Raw genomic sequence first — 15441 nt, 5'->3', positions numbered from 1 at the left:
GGAGGGAGGGAGGGAGGAAGGAAGGAAAGGTGGGTCTCCCAAAGTGATAATTCCCTTAACAGGCCAAACTTTGTGGTCAAAGTGAGACTTTGAGCCACTTTATTACTAGTTCATTGAAGATATTTAGTGAATACTTTTTATCTACAGTAAGCACTAGAAATATAAATCAATGTAGCTCTTCCCTCAAGCAGGGGACAAAAACAAATAGAATATTTTTAAAAAATACAGTAACAAAACTGTGCTGAGTAAGAGATTATTAGGCTTAATACCTTTATTTATTGCCAGTCCTGGGCTTGAACTGTCTGGGCGCTGTCCCTGTCCCTGAAGCTTTTTGCTCATAACTAGCCCAGGAAGGAAAGTCCATAAGAAACTTTTTTGGTCCTTCGTGGGGCTTGAATTCTGGGCCTGTGTGTTGTCCCCTCAGCTCTTTAGCTCAAGGTGAGTTCTCAACTACTTGAGCCACAGCATCACTTCTGGTTTCCTGAGTTGTTTATTGGAGCCCAGGCTGGCTTTGAATGGTGATCCTCAGATCTCAGCCTCCTGAGTAGCTAGGATTACAGGCGTGCCTAGCCCATGAGGCTTTTATCTCCAATAAACCACCAGAAAACTGCAAGGGGCACTGTGGCTCATGTGGTAGAGCACCAGCCTTGAGCTGAAAAGCTGAGGGACAGCCCAGGCCTAGAGTTCAAGTCTCACAACTGACCAAAAAACAAAACAAAACAAGACACCCCCCAACTAGCTCTCTATTTCTGGCTTTTTTTGGTGCTTAATTAAGAATCATATGGACTTTCTGCCCAGGCTGGCTCTGAACCTCCTCATTAGCTAGGATTATACACTTGTGATATCAGCACCCAATCCTTTTTTTTCTCTGTGCCAACACATGGGCTTGAACTCAGGGTCTCGCAATCTTGCTTGGTTTTTTCACTCAAGGCTGGCCCTCTGCCACCAGAACTACACATAATTCCAGTTTTTTGCTGGAGATAAAAATCTCATGGCCTGGGTGCCAAAGGCTCAAGCCTGTAATTCTAGCTACCCAGGAGGCTGAGATCTGAGGATCAAAATTCAAAGCCAGCCCAGGCAAGGAAAGTCCGTGAGACTCTTATCTTCAATAAACCACTAGAAAACCGGAAGTGGTACTGTGGCTCAAGCGGTTAGAGTGCTTGCTTGAGCTGAAGAACTGAGGGACAGCACCCAAGCCCAGAGTTCAAGCCCCCTGACCAAATCTCATGGACCCTTTTGCCTGCATTGGCTTTGAACAATGATCCTAAGATGTCAGCATCCTAAGTAGCTAGGATTACCAGGGTGAGGCACTAGTGCCCAACTTAGGCTTAACTCCCTTAGGTATCCTTCCCTTTACCTCTGACACTTGTCTTAAAATAAGAGAAGTCAACCTTTTCTCTGCCTAACTATATTGTAAAGCCTTGACACATAGAATACTCACTACTATGAACAGATACAGAGATATGAGAAAACAGCTGGAGACATACTCATAAAAAAGATATGCCTCCTAAATGGATGTGGCTCAGTGTTAAAATACTTGCTTAGCATGCACAACAGCACTGTGTGGGAGAAGGGAGCAGGATATGCTACCTTTGCAGCATTTATATTTCCAGACTGAACTTTTCTTCCAGATTCACGCTTTGTATTCTGGCCTAAAACAGATAAAAACATAAGTCAACAGCCAAGGTTTGTCCATGGTACACAAGCTACATAATACTCAGTTTTTGCAAATAAAAACACACAGGTGTTGGGTGACTGTGGCTGACGCCTGTAATAGTTGCTGAGACAGGGTTACTCTACATAGCTCAGGCTGGCCTTGAACTTAAAAGATCCTCCTGCCCCCCTCCAGCCACTGTGTGTACAATCCTTTGGCAGTTTTCCCACACTCTTAAGTCTCCTAAACTTCTAGCAGGGGCTCTCTGTAATGCAGTTTTTTAAAAATTCTTAACCAGGGGCTGGGAAGGTGGCTCAGTGGTAGAGGGCTTGCCTTGCAGCATGAGGCCCTGGGTTTGATTCCTTAGCACCACATAAGCAGAAAAAGCTGGAAGCGGCACTGTGGTTCAAGTGGTAGGGTGCTAGCCTTGAACTGAAGAGTTGAGGGACAGCACCCAGGCCCAGAGTTCAAGCCCCATGACTGAAAAAAAAAAAATCTGGGCCAACACTTCCCCTCTAAACATTCAGGGATCCATAACCTGAGACCCATGAACGGACCTTAGCACGAAAGTGAACTCCTCAAAAATGAGTTTTTTGTGTGTATTTCTGGAAAAAGGATCCATAGCTATCTTTAGAGTCTCAAAGGACTAGTGATGAGGATCACGCTGTTAGTGAAAGCTTAATTTCAACTGCATGCTGTGGAATAAGAATACACTCTCCTAAAGTGTTCTGGTTAGCAAAACAAATTATTAGTCACCCCATGCTTGGACCTCTTAAGAATGCCTTGTGGGGGCTGGGAAGGTGGCTTAGTGGTAGAGTGCTTGCCTTGCATGCATTAGGCCCTGGGTTCAATTCCTTGGCATCACATAAGCAGAAAAAGCTAGAAGTGGTGCTGTGGCTCAAGTGGTAGAGCGCTAGTCTTGAGCTGAAGAGCTGAGGGACAGTGCCCAGTCCCAGAGTTCAGGCCCCACAACTAACAACAACAACAGAACTCCTTGTAATCCATCAGTAAAAGTTAGCTATAGAGTTTAATTGCTAGACTTATACACACCTGGAAATAGCTTTTATAAATGCAATATACCCCCAGCTCTCTTTTCACTAGCCAGTAGTCTGACATGATTACCCTTCCCCCATTATACATTTCCTTACAGTTTAAATCATTAAGTCTCCTACCCCATTTCCAAAAATCTAACACCCGTTTCAGGTAGTGGCAGCCATAAAAGTCTTCATTGAACTATACTCCAATAGAAAGAATACATGCTCCCACCCCAAGGTTAAACGATCTTTTCCCAGACATAGTTAAAAGAAAGTATTGACCAACATTGTGTTATACAAGGGATACTAAGAAGGGGGTAATGGCTAGTACACAAGTTATAAAGGAAACACAATGGAGGTAGTGCTCATTACCCAGAGAGATGAGGGATATCTCTAAAGGGAAAACGAAACCATCAGAGAAATTTGGGGAAACTCAACTCGTTAGTGGGAAAGCTTACATCCCAGACTAGTGCGGAAAACAAATTGCTTCAGAAAGACTGTTAAAGACAGAAAAGAAACGAAGACAGAAGATGCCACTTACAATTTGACAGAGCCCTCTTTTTAAGCGGCTTACCTACCTACACAAATTCTACGAGAAATACTATTAACCTTGTAACACTAGCGGAAAAACACTCAGTTTTGCCTATAGTCATACTGCTAGTAATGGGTTGAGACGAGGATGTAAAGGTAGGCCTAACTTTAAGACCCATTATTCACTCAGCGGCTGCAGGGGCGTGGAAGGGGTGGCCGCGGAGGGAAAGAGCTTCCCGAGACAAGCACGTGGAAAGACCAGAGACTCGGCCAGGGGAAAGTCAGTTTGCACAGTGAGGCGAACATAGCTAAAGAAAAAAGAAGGCGGAAGGACTTCCAAAAACGAGAGGGTAACTGAAAGGCTTCGTTGGCCAGGTCATGGCGGGACGGACTGGGGCAACACTCTAAAGTGTGGAAAGAGGAGGAGAAAGAAAAAGAGTCCCTTCCCTGTTCCCCTAAAACTTACTGAGTACGAGAACGGGACGGTGGCCCATCATGGCGGCGCGATGCAAAGCCGGGTACTCAGACCCGGGAGAACCCGCAGAACCTTCTGGAGAGAGAGAAAGAGAGAGAACCAGGGAGAAGCACAGAAAACGCTGCCTCCTCAGAGTTGACACCTTAACCCGCTACTCTTCGAGTTGCCACCAATCACCTTACTCACTTTGTTGACTGACACTAAAACAGACCAATAGACGTATTAGCTCCGCCTCCAACGCGAGAACAGCAGTGCAAGCTAGATAGAGAAAGCACGATGATGGAAATGAGAAGGCACAGGCGCTTGCGCAATGGGGTGGCCGCTCCCGGCCGCGTGCAGAGTGAACGTCAGCGCAAGCGCAGAGACTGAAGCCGTTAGCCATCATGTGATGCGCATGCGTATCAACTATTGGGCGGGTATTGGGGCTAAGGCTTTGGATCAACGCCGCAGTTAAGGTCAGGAAACTGGAAGTTGTTCGTTGGCTTCTGTTGATCCGTGAAGGTCGAGAGCGGCATGACAGTTTCTACTGTTTTATCCCAGCCATAGCAACGGGGAGGAATAGACAGGGACGGGACTGAAATGGCAGTTGAAGGAAGACCTGGCCGGTTGGAAGCAGGGTGAAGTGTTGTCCCGTGGAGCCGGGTTGGGCGGCGACGATCCTTTTCCCTAGGCACGCTGGGAGTTGTGGTTTGTCGCCTCTCATTCGGTGTTGTGTGTGGATTTTTGCCCTTCTTAGGCAAACCCTTTCTTAGACTGTGAGCGGTGTTGGAGTTGCGTGTTGAGTTACGTGTTCCTCGAGTGACCACATCTACACATTTTTTCTCAAAGTAGTGCTTTGAGATAATTCTTTTCCCACATCCAGTTACCCCTCTCCCGCCCTTATTCTCCCCAAGTCCGTTAAAGAACTTGGGGGAGACAAATATTCATTACCACAATGAATAGGAAAAAAGGGTAACACTGCAAAAAAAAAAACAATCAGAGGGACTGGGAATGTGGCCTAGTGGTAGAGTGCATTACTAGCATGCATGAAGCTCTGGGTTCAATTCCTCAGTACCACATAAGCAGAACAGACCAGAAGTCGCTCTGTGGCTCAAGTGGAAGAGCGCTACCCTTGAACACAGAGAGGCTGAGGGACAGTGGTCAAACCCCAGGACTATTAAAAAAAATCAGAGAATATGGAAGCTAATTACCTGTTTGTAAGAGACTCTTTTTCCTTTTCTTGTGTGTGTGTGTACCGCGGGTACTGGGGATTGAAACTCAGGGTCTCATCCTCTTGGCTGGTGCTTTACTACTTGGGCCACACCTCCACTCCGAATTTTTTAAAATTTAATTACTTTTGCTAGTTAATTGGAAATCTCTGCTTCCTGAGTAACTAGGATTACAGGCAAGTTATGAGGCTTTTTTTTCTTCTTCTTCAGTTGTGGGGCTTGAATTCAGGGCCTGGGCATTGCCCTTGAGCTTTTTTTTTTTTGGTCTAGTCGTGGGGCCTGAACTCTGGGCCTGGGTGCTGTCCCTCAGCTCTTCAGCTCAAGGCTAGCACTGTACCATTTGAGCCACAGCGCCACTTCCAGCTTTTTTTTTTTTTCTTTTTCTGCTTATGTGGTGCTGAGGAATCCAGGGCCTCATGCATGCAACGCAAGCGCTCTACCACTGAGCCACCTTACTAGCCGTGCCCTTGAGCTTTTGTGCTCTACCACTTTAGCTCTCTACCACTTTGAGCTATAGCTCCACTTCTGGTTTTATAGTGGTTAATTGGAGATAAGAATCTCATGAATTTTCCTGCCTGGGCTGGCTTTGAACTGGATCCTCTCAGATCTCACCCTCTTGAGTAGCTTGGATTACAAGCATGAGCCACCAGAGCCAGGCTTTGTAAGACCCCCCTCCCCGCTCTGGCTTATTGAGTAGCTTATTGGAGATAAAAGTCTCACTGACTTTCCTGCCCAGGTTAGCTTCCAACTGCAATCCTCAGATCTCTGCCTCCAGAGTAGCTAGGATTATAGGCGTGAGCCACCTGCGACCAGTTAGTAAGATACTCTTAAGGTTTGGATTTTGTCTGTTTTGTACAGAGGAAAAGGAAGCAATAATAGTAACGACTTCCAGCAAAAGGAATGTGAGAGAATGAGCAATTCAATAAGCCACATTTGCCATGGAACAGAATACTCCTTAACATTTCTTCCTCCCCAAATTGGAATAGCTCAGTTGGATCTGCCTGAGATAATTTATGGAATTGGCAGTGGTAAAAATAAGCTTGGGTTATTTGATTATGTGATGCTATGATTCTTTCCCAGGCACCACACCTTTTGGTGTTCGATGGAGCAGCACACTAGTCATCCCACTAACAGAAAAGGTGTGTGTTGGAGGCCCTACTTCCCTCCCCATCAAAGCCAGAGGTCTAATTGCCCTGCATTTGGGGATACTAGTTTTATGTGTGTCTTTTTCTTTGTTTTTTTGGGGGGAGGAGGGAGAGTGAGGGAGGGAGGGTCGTGAAGCTTGAACTCAGGGCCTGGAGACTGTCCCTGAGCTCTTTTTGCTCAAGGCTAGCCCTCTACCACTTCAAGCCACAGTGCCACTTCCAGTTTTGTGGGTGGTTAATTGGAGATAAGAGTTTCCTGGAAGCCGGGTGCCACTGGCTCATGCCTGTAATCCTAGCTATTCAGGAGGCTGAGATCTAAGGATCAAAGCCAGTCAAGGCTGAAAAGTCACCGTGAGATTCTTATCTCCAGTTAACCACTAGAAGACTGGAAGTGGCAGTGTAGCTCCAAGTGGTAGATCACTAGCCTTAAGCAAAGAAGCTCAGGGTCAACGTCCAGGTTGAGGCCCTAAGTTCAAGCCCCATAACTAACAACAATAATAATAACAAAAAAGGGTTTCACTCCTGTCTGGGCTGGCTTTAGATGGCAATCTTCAGATCTCAGCCTCCTGAGTAGCTAGGATTACAGGTGTGAGCCACTGACACCAGGCTTGTCATTGTTTGTTTGTTTTTTTAATCTCCTGTTAACTGTTTAATTGGAAAGTACTTTTGCCCAGCATCAGTAGCTCATGTCTGTAGTAATCCTAGGTACTCAGGAGGCTGAGATCTGAGGATCACGATCAAAGCCAGCCTGGGCAGGAAAGTCTGTGAGACTCTTATCTCCAATAAACCACCAGAAAACCAGAAGTGGCACTGTAGTGCAAGTGGTAGAGCACCAGCCTTGAGCTGAAGAGCTCCCAGGCCCAGAGTTCAAGTCCTATAACCAGCCAAAAAAGAAAAAAAAGAAGTACTTGTGTTTTGTGTATTCCTCACTAAAAGGATCATTACTGTATTTCCTATACCAAGAACTGGACCTGATAAATAGATGCTTAGTCATTATTGAATTAATGTATTCTTCCTTTCTGTTAGGCTTCTTAATACTTAGAACAAGACTTTGTATTGCAGGGATCTCACTAAATAAAGCAAACAGGTCCTCAGTTTGAATGGGAAAAACCCACTGGTGGTCAGGGAAGTATATGAATCCTGAATCTATCCACTTAACTGTGGGTGGTAGATTTTTTTTAATCTGTGAGACTGACTACTATGCCTTAGCTGGGACATTTAAGTTAACTAGCTCTTTTTACAATTACAGAAGTGGTAAAGGCATGGCTGTGGAGTCTCCAGGCCCAAGATTAATTCCAGCACTGCCACATGCTAGTTGTCCAGTCCTGAGCTAACTTTCAACTTAAGTTTTCTCAATAAGATGTTCATAATGGGGCTGGGAATGTGGCTTAGTGGTAGAGTGCTTTCCTAGCATGCATGAGGCCCTGGGTTTGATTCCTCAGTATCACATAATCAGAAAAAGCCAGAAGTAGCACTGTGACTAAAGTGGACAGTTCCTAGGCCCTGAGTTCCTGCCTCAGAACTGGCAAAACTAAATAAAATAAAATGTTGATAATATTACCTATTTCATTGGGTCATTGTAAAAAATAAATACATCCTAGGGTCATGGTAAAAAATATATCAAATGTCAGGTGCCAGTGGCTCATGCCTGTAATCTTATCTACTCAGGAGGCTGAGATCTAAGGATCAAGGTTCAAAGCCAGGCCAGGTAGGAAAGTCTGTGTCTGTTATCTCCAGTAAACCACCAGAAAACAAAGTAGTGCTGTGGCTCAAGTGGTTAAAGATATATATATGATATATATATATATGTATATATATCAAAGACTGTATGTATATAAAGCACCTTTACTGTTTTTTTTTTTGTTTTGTCTCCTTGTGTTGCTCCCTGATCTTATTCTTTAACACATTTCCATTTTCATAGATTCAGTGATTCACCAACAGAAAGCACCTATCACTTAGTGTGAGCACATATTTCTTTTACAATCCTATTTCTTCTGGGACACTTTGAATAAATGAAAATTTTCATATATAAGACATTCTTCATATAATCTGCTTGTCACACCTCTGCCCCAAGAATGTTTTTTCATGATGAGACCCCTTTTTATCCTTCAGATCCTAGTTGAGATACTTCTTAGGACAAATTCCCTAACTCCATGGTCTCTGAGGAGCTCTCACAGCACTTATGGGTAGAATAATGTGCATGCTTTATCACTTAATTACTCTCTACAATGCAAAATTGTTCTAGGAAAGTATCAATCACATCGATAGCCTACTGTGTTATCCTGATACATTTTTAGGCACTTAGCTATCTCTTATATGAGATGATATGATTGAATGATTTCTGTTTTATTCCCCCTTTTCTCTTTTTTAAGTGCTGTTGAACCCAGGGCCTTGTACATGTTATGCAAGTGCTCCATCACTGAGCAGCACCCTAGTCCTGTTTTTTTTTTTTTTTTTTTGGACGGACAGGGGGCTTAAACTCTGGGCCTTGATGCTGTCCCTGAGCTTTTTAGCTCAAGACTAGTGTTTTACCACTTGAGCCACAGCACCACTGGTGGTTAATTGGAGAAAAGAGTCTCATGGACTTTCCTGCCCAGACTGGCTTTGAACCTTGATCCTCAGATCTCAGCTTCCTGAGTAGCTAGGTATAAGTAGGTATGAGTATCTAGGAGTAGTAGGTATGAGCCACTGGAACCTGGCACCAGCACCTAGCACCCTAGTTCTGTTTTTTATTGGTCTTTTTCTTCCTTGGTGATCTAAGTTATTGACTCCCCAGTGACACAAGTACTTTCATTGTTTCCAAGTCCCAACGGTTCTATTTTTCCATGCATTATTCTTCCACCTACTTTACCACTTCCTTTTCCTTTCATCTCTGACTCCTGAGGAAGAATTACTCAATTATCCAGTTTTCTTTCTCTTTTTTAAAATTTTGCCATGGAGAGCGAATTTATTTTATTTATTTAATAAAAATGATTTTCTTGTACATTGAAGACAATGTATTTGCTCACTTTGCTTCCCTGTATGTATATGCCCCCATCTCCTTGTCTCTCCCCACTAATTTATTTTTATAGCTGCTTCATCTTTTTATGGCTGGCCTGGATATTTTGCCTTTCATCTAATCTTAGTTCCATATCTTATTTCTATTTGGATTTTCTACTCTCTCTTCAAAATTTCATATATCTAAAATATGATTATGGTACTATAATAGCAGCTTAACTTAAACTTGCATAAAAAGAATAATTTAGGGACTTCTGCAATTGGGAGGGACACGTGGTAGCTCACATAATAGGAGGAAGGGCTGCAAAAACTAGGGCATTAGAACTGGGGGTTCCATGCTTGTTGGTATCTCTCTTCCTTTCTCTCTCTTTCTCTCTGTCTTTCCTCTGCCTCTTTCTTTGTGCCAATACTGGGGATTGAACTTAGGAATTAGTTCTCTTACTTGGCTTTTTCCTCTCAAGGCTGGTGCTCATCTTGCTTTTATACATTTCTCATGGCATGCTGACCACAATAGCTTTCATTTGGCTCAGCTTTTCATCTTCCCAGGATAGCAAATCAGAAGAAAGGAAAGCTTTGATACAGGGTCTGTATGTTGATGTCAGGGTATTACTGTGAACCACTCTACCTCATGTACATACCAGTTGCTTGTCACAGCTGCCTTAGAGGATCAAGATGCCAGTATTAGCTTCTGTTGGCTCACATGCCTATTCTTGTTGGGGAGAAGGGCTTAAGTGCAGTCCCAGTCTGGCCTGCGTCTGAGGAAGGATTGCTCAGTAGAAAAAAGTAATATGTCCATGATAGGGCTCACAGTCTCTTACAAGAGAGTCTACACCACAGATTTGCTGCTATAAAAGCATCATTCTTTTCAGTCTCTCTCCTAGTCTCTCCTTCTGATCCTACCCAGTTTCCATGACTCCTTGACAATCCAGCCATATTCTTTTCTTTGCCTTTGTTCATGATATCCTTTCTTCTCCCACTTGAAATTTCCTTTCCATTCATCCCAAGCCAGGTATGGGAGCATACCTGCAGTTTTAGTATTTGGGAGGTTGAGGCAGGAAGATCCAAAGTTTGAGGCTGTCTCAACATAGCAAGACCTTGTCTCAAAGGGCAAGGCAAGCGCTCTACCACTGAGCCACCTTCCCAGCCCCAGGCCCCAATTTTTTTTAGGTACAATAATAAATGTCCTCCACTTGTACTGAGTCTTCTCTGATTCATATTAATCTCTTTTCTTTTTGAAACATTTATTTTTGCATTTAATTGCATACTAAGGCTGGGTATAAGTGGCTCAGGCCTGTAATCTCAGCAATTCAGGAGGCTGAGATCTGAGGATCATGGTTTGAAGCCAGCCCAGGCAGTAAAGTCTATGAGATGTGTACCTCTAGTTAGCCAGCAAAAAGCCTAGAGTGGAGCTGTGGCTCAAATGGTAGAGTGTCAACCTTAATGGAAAAAGGTAAGAGATAGTACCCAGGTTCTAAGTGCAAGCTCCAGTACAGCACACACACACACACGCGCAAAAAGTATGCTCAGTAAAACTAAAGATCAGAGGCCATTTTTTCCCCACACAGGATCTCCCTAAGTAGAAAACAAGCACCTAGAAACCATGATGTGTATGCACTTGCATCTAGTACATTAATGAATATGTAGTATATAACAATAAGGATTTTAAAATGTCTGTATAACTAAGCTAACAGGATGAATGTAAGTAAATTAGATCTTAAGCTTATCCCACTCTTGCTTGGTTTTCTTTTTATTGTTGGTCATGGGACTTCAACTCAGGGGCTAGGCTCTGTCCCTGAGCCTCTCTGTGCTCAATGCTAGTGCTCTACCCCTTGAGCTACAGCACCACTTCCGGTTTTTGAGTAGTTAATTGGAGATAAGAGTCTCTCAGAGATTTTTCTGCCCTGGCTGGCTTCAAACCACAATCCTCAGATCTCAGCCCCATGAGTAAGTAGCTAGGATTACAGGTGTGAGCCACTGGCACCTGTTTCTTGCTTGGTTTTCTTTAATCCCACTTTTTTCTTTTTCTTTTCTCTATATCTTTCTGATATGTAAGATATTTAGGGTATGACCTATCAGCTAGTTTCATCTTAATTTGAAAAGCTGTCCTAATTGGTATAGTGGCACACACCTGTCATTCCAGGACTCAGGAAGCTGAAGCAGGAGGATCACGAATTTGAGGCCAGCTTGGGCTACACAGTGAAACCCTAGCTCAAAAATGGAGAAGGACAAACATAGTAGCTCATGTCTGTAATCCCAAACATTCAGGAGGCAGGGATTTAGGAGGCTCATGGTTTGAGGCCAGTCCATGTAAAAAGTTAGCAAGATCCATGTCAAGCACTAAACCAGGTGTGGTGGTCACATCTTTAATCTCAAACTACACAAGAGATATAGATGGGAAGTCTGAGGCAAGTCTTGGGGGCATAATCTGAGATCCTGTCTGAAAAATAAGTAAAGCATGGCAATGCCCAAATAGTAAAGTGTCTGCCTAGCAAGTTCAATGCCCTAAGTTCCAAAGTTCTCTGAGTTCAAACCTCAGTACCTAAGGGGTGGTTCACAGCTGTAATTCCAGCTATTCAGAAGGCCTAGATGGGAGGGTCTGAAGTTTGAAGTCAGCCAGGACAAAGTAACTAGACTTTATCTCAAAGTACAAACAAAAGGGGTGGAGGCATGGCTCAAATGGTAGAGCATGTACCTAGCATATTTGAGTCCTTGGGTTCAATTGAAAATCTATTGGCCAGAATAACATGCTTGTAATCTTGTGATCATACCATTCAGGAGGCTAGCATGGGAGGATCACAAGTTGGAAGCCATCTTGGACTATATAACAAGACCCTATCTGGATTTGGGGGAGAGGAGAGAAAAAAGAAGCAGCAGGAAAGGGAAAAAAGAAAGACATCTCTTGCTGGAATAAGCTTTGATTTAGTATAACATCTGATTTTGTTCTAGCCAATGAAGAAAATAATAATGTGCCTCTTTGTCGAGCAAAACTTTCTCCCAGTCTCATTGATGTTCAAGCAACTTCTCTACCAGCCACTTTTCTGAACCTCCAGACAACAAAGCTACCCTCAGGTAAAGATGTAGGGAGGTTTGCCAGTAGACTCAGCAGGGAGAAGAAGTTTCATGGAGGAGGTTGGCTAACCTTTTCCCAGCTAGTGCCAACTGTGTGTGCAGGCTCACCTGGAGTTTTCATAATTGCTTGTTTCCACTTCATTGTAATTTGTTGATTATTCAGTTGATTTTATTTTCATCCCAGTTCTACCAAATTGTGTCATTTCTTTGTTAGAAAATCTCAATGCTTGCTAGTCATGTTAGTTAAAAGAGGCCAGGGAAGAAAATGGTTAACTAGCAGCTCAATATTGGTTTCTTTGACCTACTATTATTCATCCTCCCCCTGGGGAAGGCAGAGCATATTTGAAATATCTATGGGGAGCCCAGCCTTAGGCACTCATAACTGTTGGTTTTAAGGACCTCAGAAGAAGTCAAGACCAAAGAAGTATGCAGACCTATAATTGCAAAAGTTAACTGCATTATTGTAGTTGAAAACACATGCTGCTGTACTCTTCAGTTCACTGCTAATGAGGTACCATGTCAGGTATGAGAAGGAGGCTGAGGTGTCTGAGCTCTTAGAAGGAAAGTTAAAGCTGAGTGCTGGTGGCTTACACCAATAATCCTAGCTAGTCAGGAGGCTGAGATCTCAGAATCACAACTCAATACCAGCCTGGGAAGGCAAGTCTGTGAGACTCTTATTTCCAGTTAACCACCAGAAAACCAAAAAAGTGGCACTGTGGCTCAAAGTGGTAAAACACTAGCCTTGAGCAAAAAAACTCAGGGCTAGCTCCTAAGTCCTGAGTTCAAGCCCCATGACTGACAGAAAAAGAAGGAAAATCAGGCCTCATTCCCTGTTTTTTCACCCATCAACACTGGATGAATACTTATGATGTGCAGGTGTTCTTGATGCTGAGGACACAGCAATAGACAAATCATACAATGTCCTTGCCTTCCTGGAGCTTTATGTAGTAGAAGAGGGACCTAGACAAAGATTAAGTAATTACAATATGGCCAGGAATATTATGGGAAAAATAAATCCTTAAGGAAAGGGGAATGTGTTCCAGTGACTGGTTTCAAATTAAAACAGAAACCCTGGAGCTGGGAAGTGGCTCAGTGGTAGAGTGCTTGCCTTGCATACATGAGCCCTGGGTTCGAATCCTCAGCACCACGTAAGTAGAAAAAGCTGGAAGTGGTGTTGTGGCTCAAGTGGTAGAGCTCTCCCCTTGAGTTGAATAGCTGAGGGACAGCACCCAGGCCCAGAGTTCAGGCCCCACGAATGACCAAAAAAAGTAATAAAAATAAAAATAAATAGATAAAACAGAAACCCTTTGGTTTCTGGAAAAAAAAAAAAAGAAAGGAAAACAGGCTCTTTTGGGGGAAGGGCACCAGCAGAAAGAGGGAAGACAGAGAGAGTGAATGAGAATGAATTGGTGGAAGTAGTTTACCTGTATATATGAAAATAGAACAATGAAGCCTGGGTTGAATTGCTTTAGAATAAGGAAGAGTGATAGAAGAGGCTAGTTTGATTGGGATGAACTATACTCACGTATGAAAATGTCATAGTGAAGCTGGGCGCTGGTGGCTCACGCCTGTAATCCTAGCTACTCAGGAGGCTGAGATCTGAGAATCGCGGTTCAAAGCCAGCCCAGGCAGGAGAGACTGTGAGACTCCTATCTCCAATAAACCACCAGAAAACCGGAAGTGTAGCTCAAGTGGTAGAGCGCTAGCCTTGAGCTGAAGAGCTGAGGGACAGTGCCCAGGTCCAGAGTTCAAGCCCCACAACCGACAAAAAAAAAAAAAAGAAAAAGAAAAAAGAAAATGTCATAGTGAAGCTTCAATTCCTTTTTTCTTTTTTTGGGTCCAGTCGTGGGGCCTGAACTCTGGGCCTGGATGCTGTCCCTCAGCTCTTCAGCTCAAGGCTAGCACTCTACCACTTGAGTCACAGTGCCACTTCTGGCTTTTTTCTTTTTGCTTATGTGGTGCTGAGGAATCGAACCCAGGGCCTCATGCATGCAAGGCAAGCGCTCTACCACTGAGCCAACTTCCCAGCCCCTCTTTTTTTTTTTTTGTCAGTCCTGGGGCTTGAACTCTGGGCCTGGGCGCTGCCCCTGAGCTCTTCAGCCCAAGGCAAGTGCTCTACCACTTCAGCCACAGCAACACTTCCAGTTTTCTGGTGGTTTATTGTAGATAAGAATCTCATGGACTTTCCTGCCCTGGTTGGCTTTGAATGGTGATCCTCACATCTCAGCCTCCTGAGTAGGTAGGATTACAGGCATGAACCCCGGTGCCTGCCTGAAGCTCCAATTCTTTTACAAATAATGTCTGCTAATTTAAAAAAATCATAAAACAGTCGGGCGCCAGAGGCTCATGTCTGTAATCCTAGCTACTCAGGAGGCTGAGATCTGAGGATCATGGTTCAAAGCCAGCCTGGGCAGGAAAGTTTGTGAGACTCTTATCTCCAATTAACCACCAGAAAATCGGAAGTGGTGCTATGGCTCAAGTAGTAGAGTGCTCGCCTTGAGCTGAAGAGCTCAGGGACAGTGCTCAGGCCTAGAATTCAAACCCCATGACTGACAAGAAAAAAAAAATCATAAAACAAACAAAAACCAGAATATAGCCAGGTAAGCTTCATTGAGAAGGTGACAGCTGAGCAAAAGTGTGATTTGTATTGTGCCCATGAAGATTAGATAGAGAACCTTATCAGAGCTCTCCCAAAAATTTCTTTCCTTTTTGTCCCTTTGTACATTTATTATTCTACTTTCAGGAGTTGAGGCTAAACCCAAGGAATGCCTAGGACTCCTAGACTGTATGTATGTCAACCTCCAGCTTCAGACTCAGCTTGCTGAACAACAGATGACCATTTTGGAAAACTTACAAGCATCTGTGTCACAACAAATTCCTGGGAAGGAAGGCAAGGACTCATCTGTCCCAGCCTTAGCTCCTAAACAGCTGTTAAAATCACCCGCCCCAATTCCATAAATGAATTGCGGAAAAAATGTACTGTGCATGTTTTTTCCCTCTCTCTTTCCAAAAGCCTCTGGTAGAATTTATGTCTGCATTCTTCTCTCTCTCTCTCTCTCTTTCTCTTTCTCTCTCTCTCTTTCTCTGTGTATGTGTCTCTGTGTATAAGGGTGTGTTTATATATTTTGAGAGTTGAACCCAGGGCTTTTATGCTAAGTATTATGCTCTACCATTGAGCTATGCTCTCTGAGGCCCTAGACACAAATATTCTACAAATGATTAATTCACAAGTTCAAAATAAATGTTAATTGACTATGCTGAAAATGAACTACACAACTTGTGGTTGGGGATAGGAGGGAAAAACTGGGAGAGAGCAAGGGAAGGGGTG

The 15441-nt window shown here is 43.6% G+C and overlaps 2 protein-coding genes across 2 annotated transcripts in view; one reads left to right on the top strand and one right to left on the bottom strand.

Moving 5' to 3' along the window:
• Positions 1-3841, bottom strand: part of Cct3 (chaperonin containing TCP1, subunit 3 (gamma)) — a 31407-nt gene extending 27566 nt beyond the window's left edge. The window contains exons 1-3 of the mRNA XM_013030516.1: positions 3686-3841; positions 1538-1652; positions 1358-1370 (exon numbers count right to left, since the gene is read on the bottom strand). Of these exons, the coding sequence (XP_012885970.1) occupies positions 1358-1370; positions 1538-1652; positions 3686-3716 (159 nt within the window). The 5' untranslated portion in view covers positions 3717-3841. The remainder of the gene's footprint in view (positions 1-1357; positions 1371-1537; positions 1653-3685) is intronic.
• A 291-nt stretch (positions 3842-4132) lies between these two features.
• On the top strand, positions 4133-15177 carry Tsacc (TSSK6 activating co-chaperone). Its single transcript, XM_013030708.1, has 4 exons — positions 4133-4149; positions 5983-6041; positions 11991-12113; positions 14857-15177. Exons 2-4 carry the CDS (start codon positions 6005-6007, stop codon positions 15069-15071), a joined length of 375 nt encoding a protein of 124 aa, XP_012886162.1. The 5' UTR covers positions 4133-4149; positions 5983-6004; the 3' UTR covers positions 15072-15177.
• The last annotated feature ends 264 nt before the right edge of the window (positions 15178-15441 follow it).

This window comes from Dipodomys ordii, unplaced genomic scaffold (assembly GCF_000151885.1).
Source record: "Dipodomys ordii isolate 6190 unplaced genomic scaffold, Dord_2.0 Scaffold131, whole genome shotgun sequence".
Classification (NCBI taxonomy): domain Eukaryota; kingdom Metazoa; phylum Chordata; class Mammalia; order Rodentia; family Heteromyidae; genus Dipodomys; species Dipodomys ordii.
This window is presented reverse-complemented; position numbering and strand designations above follow the sequence as displayed.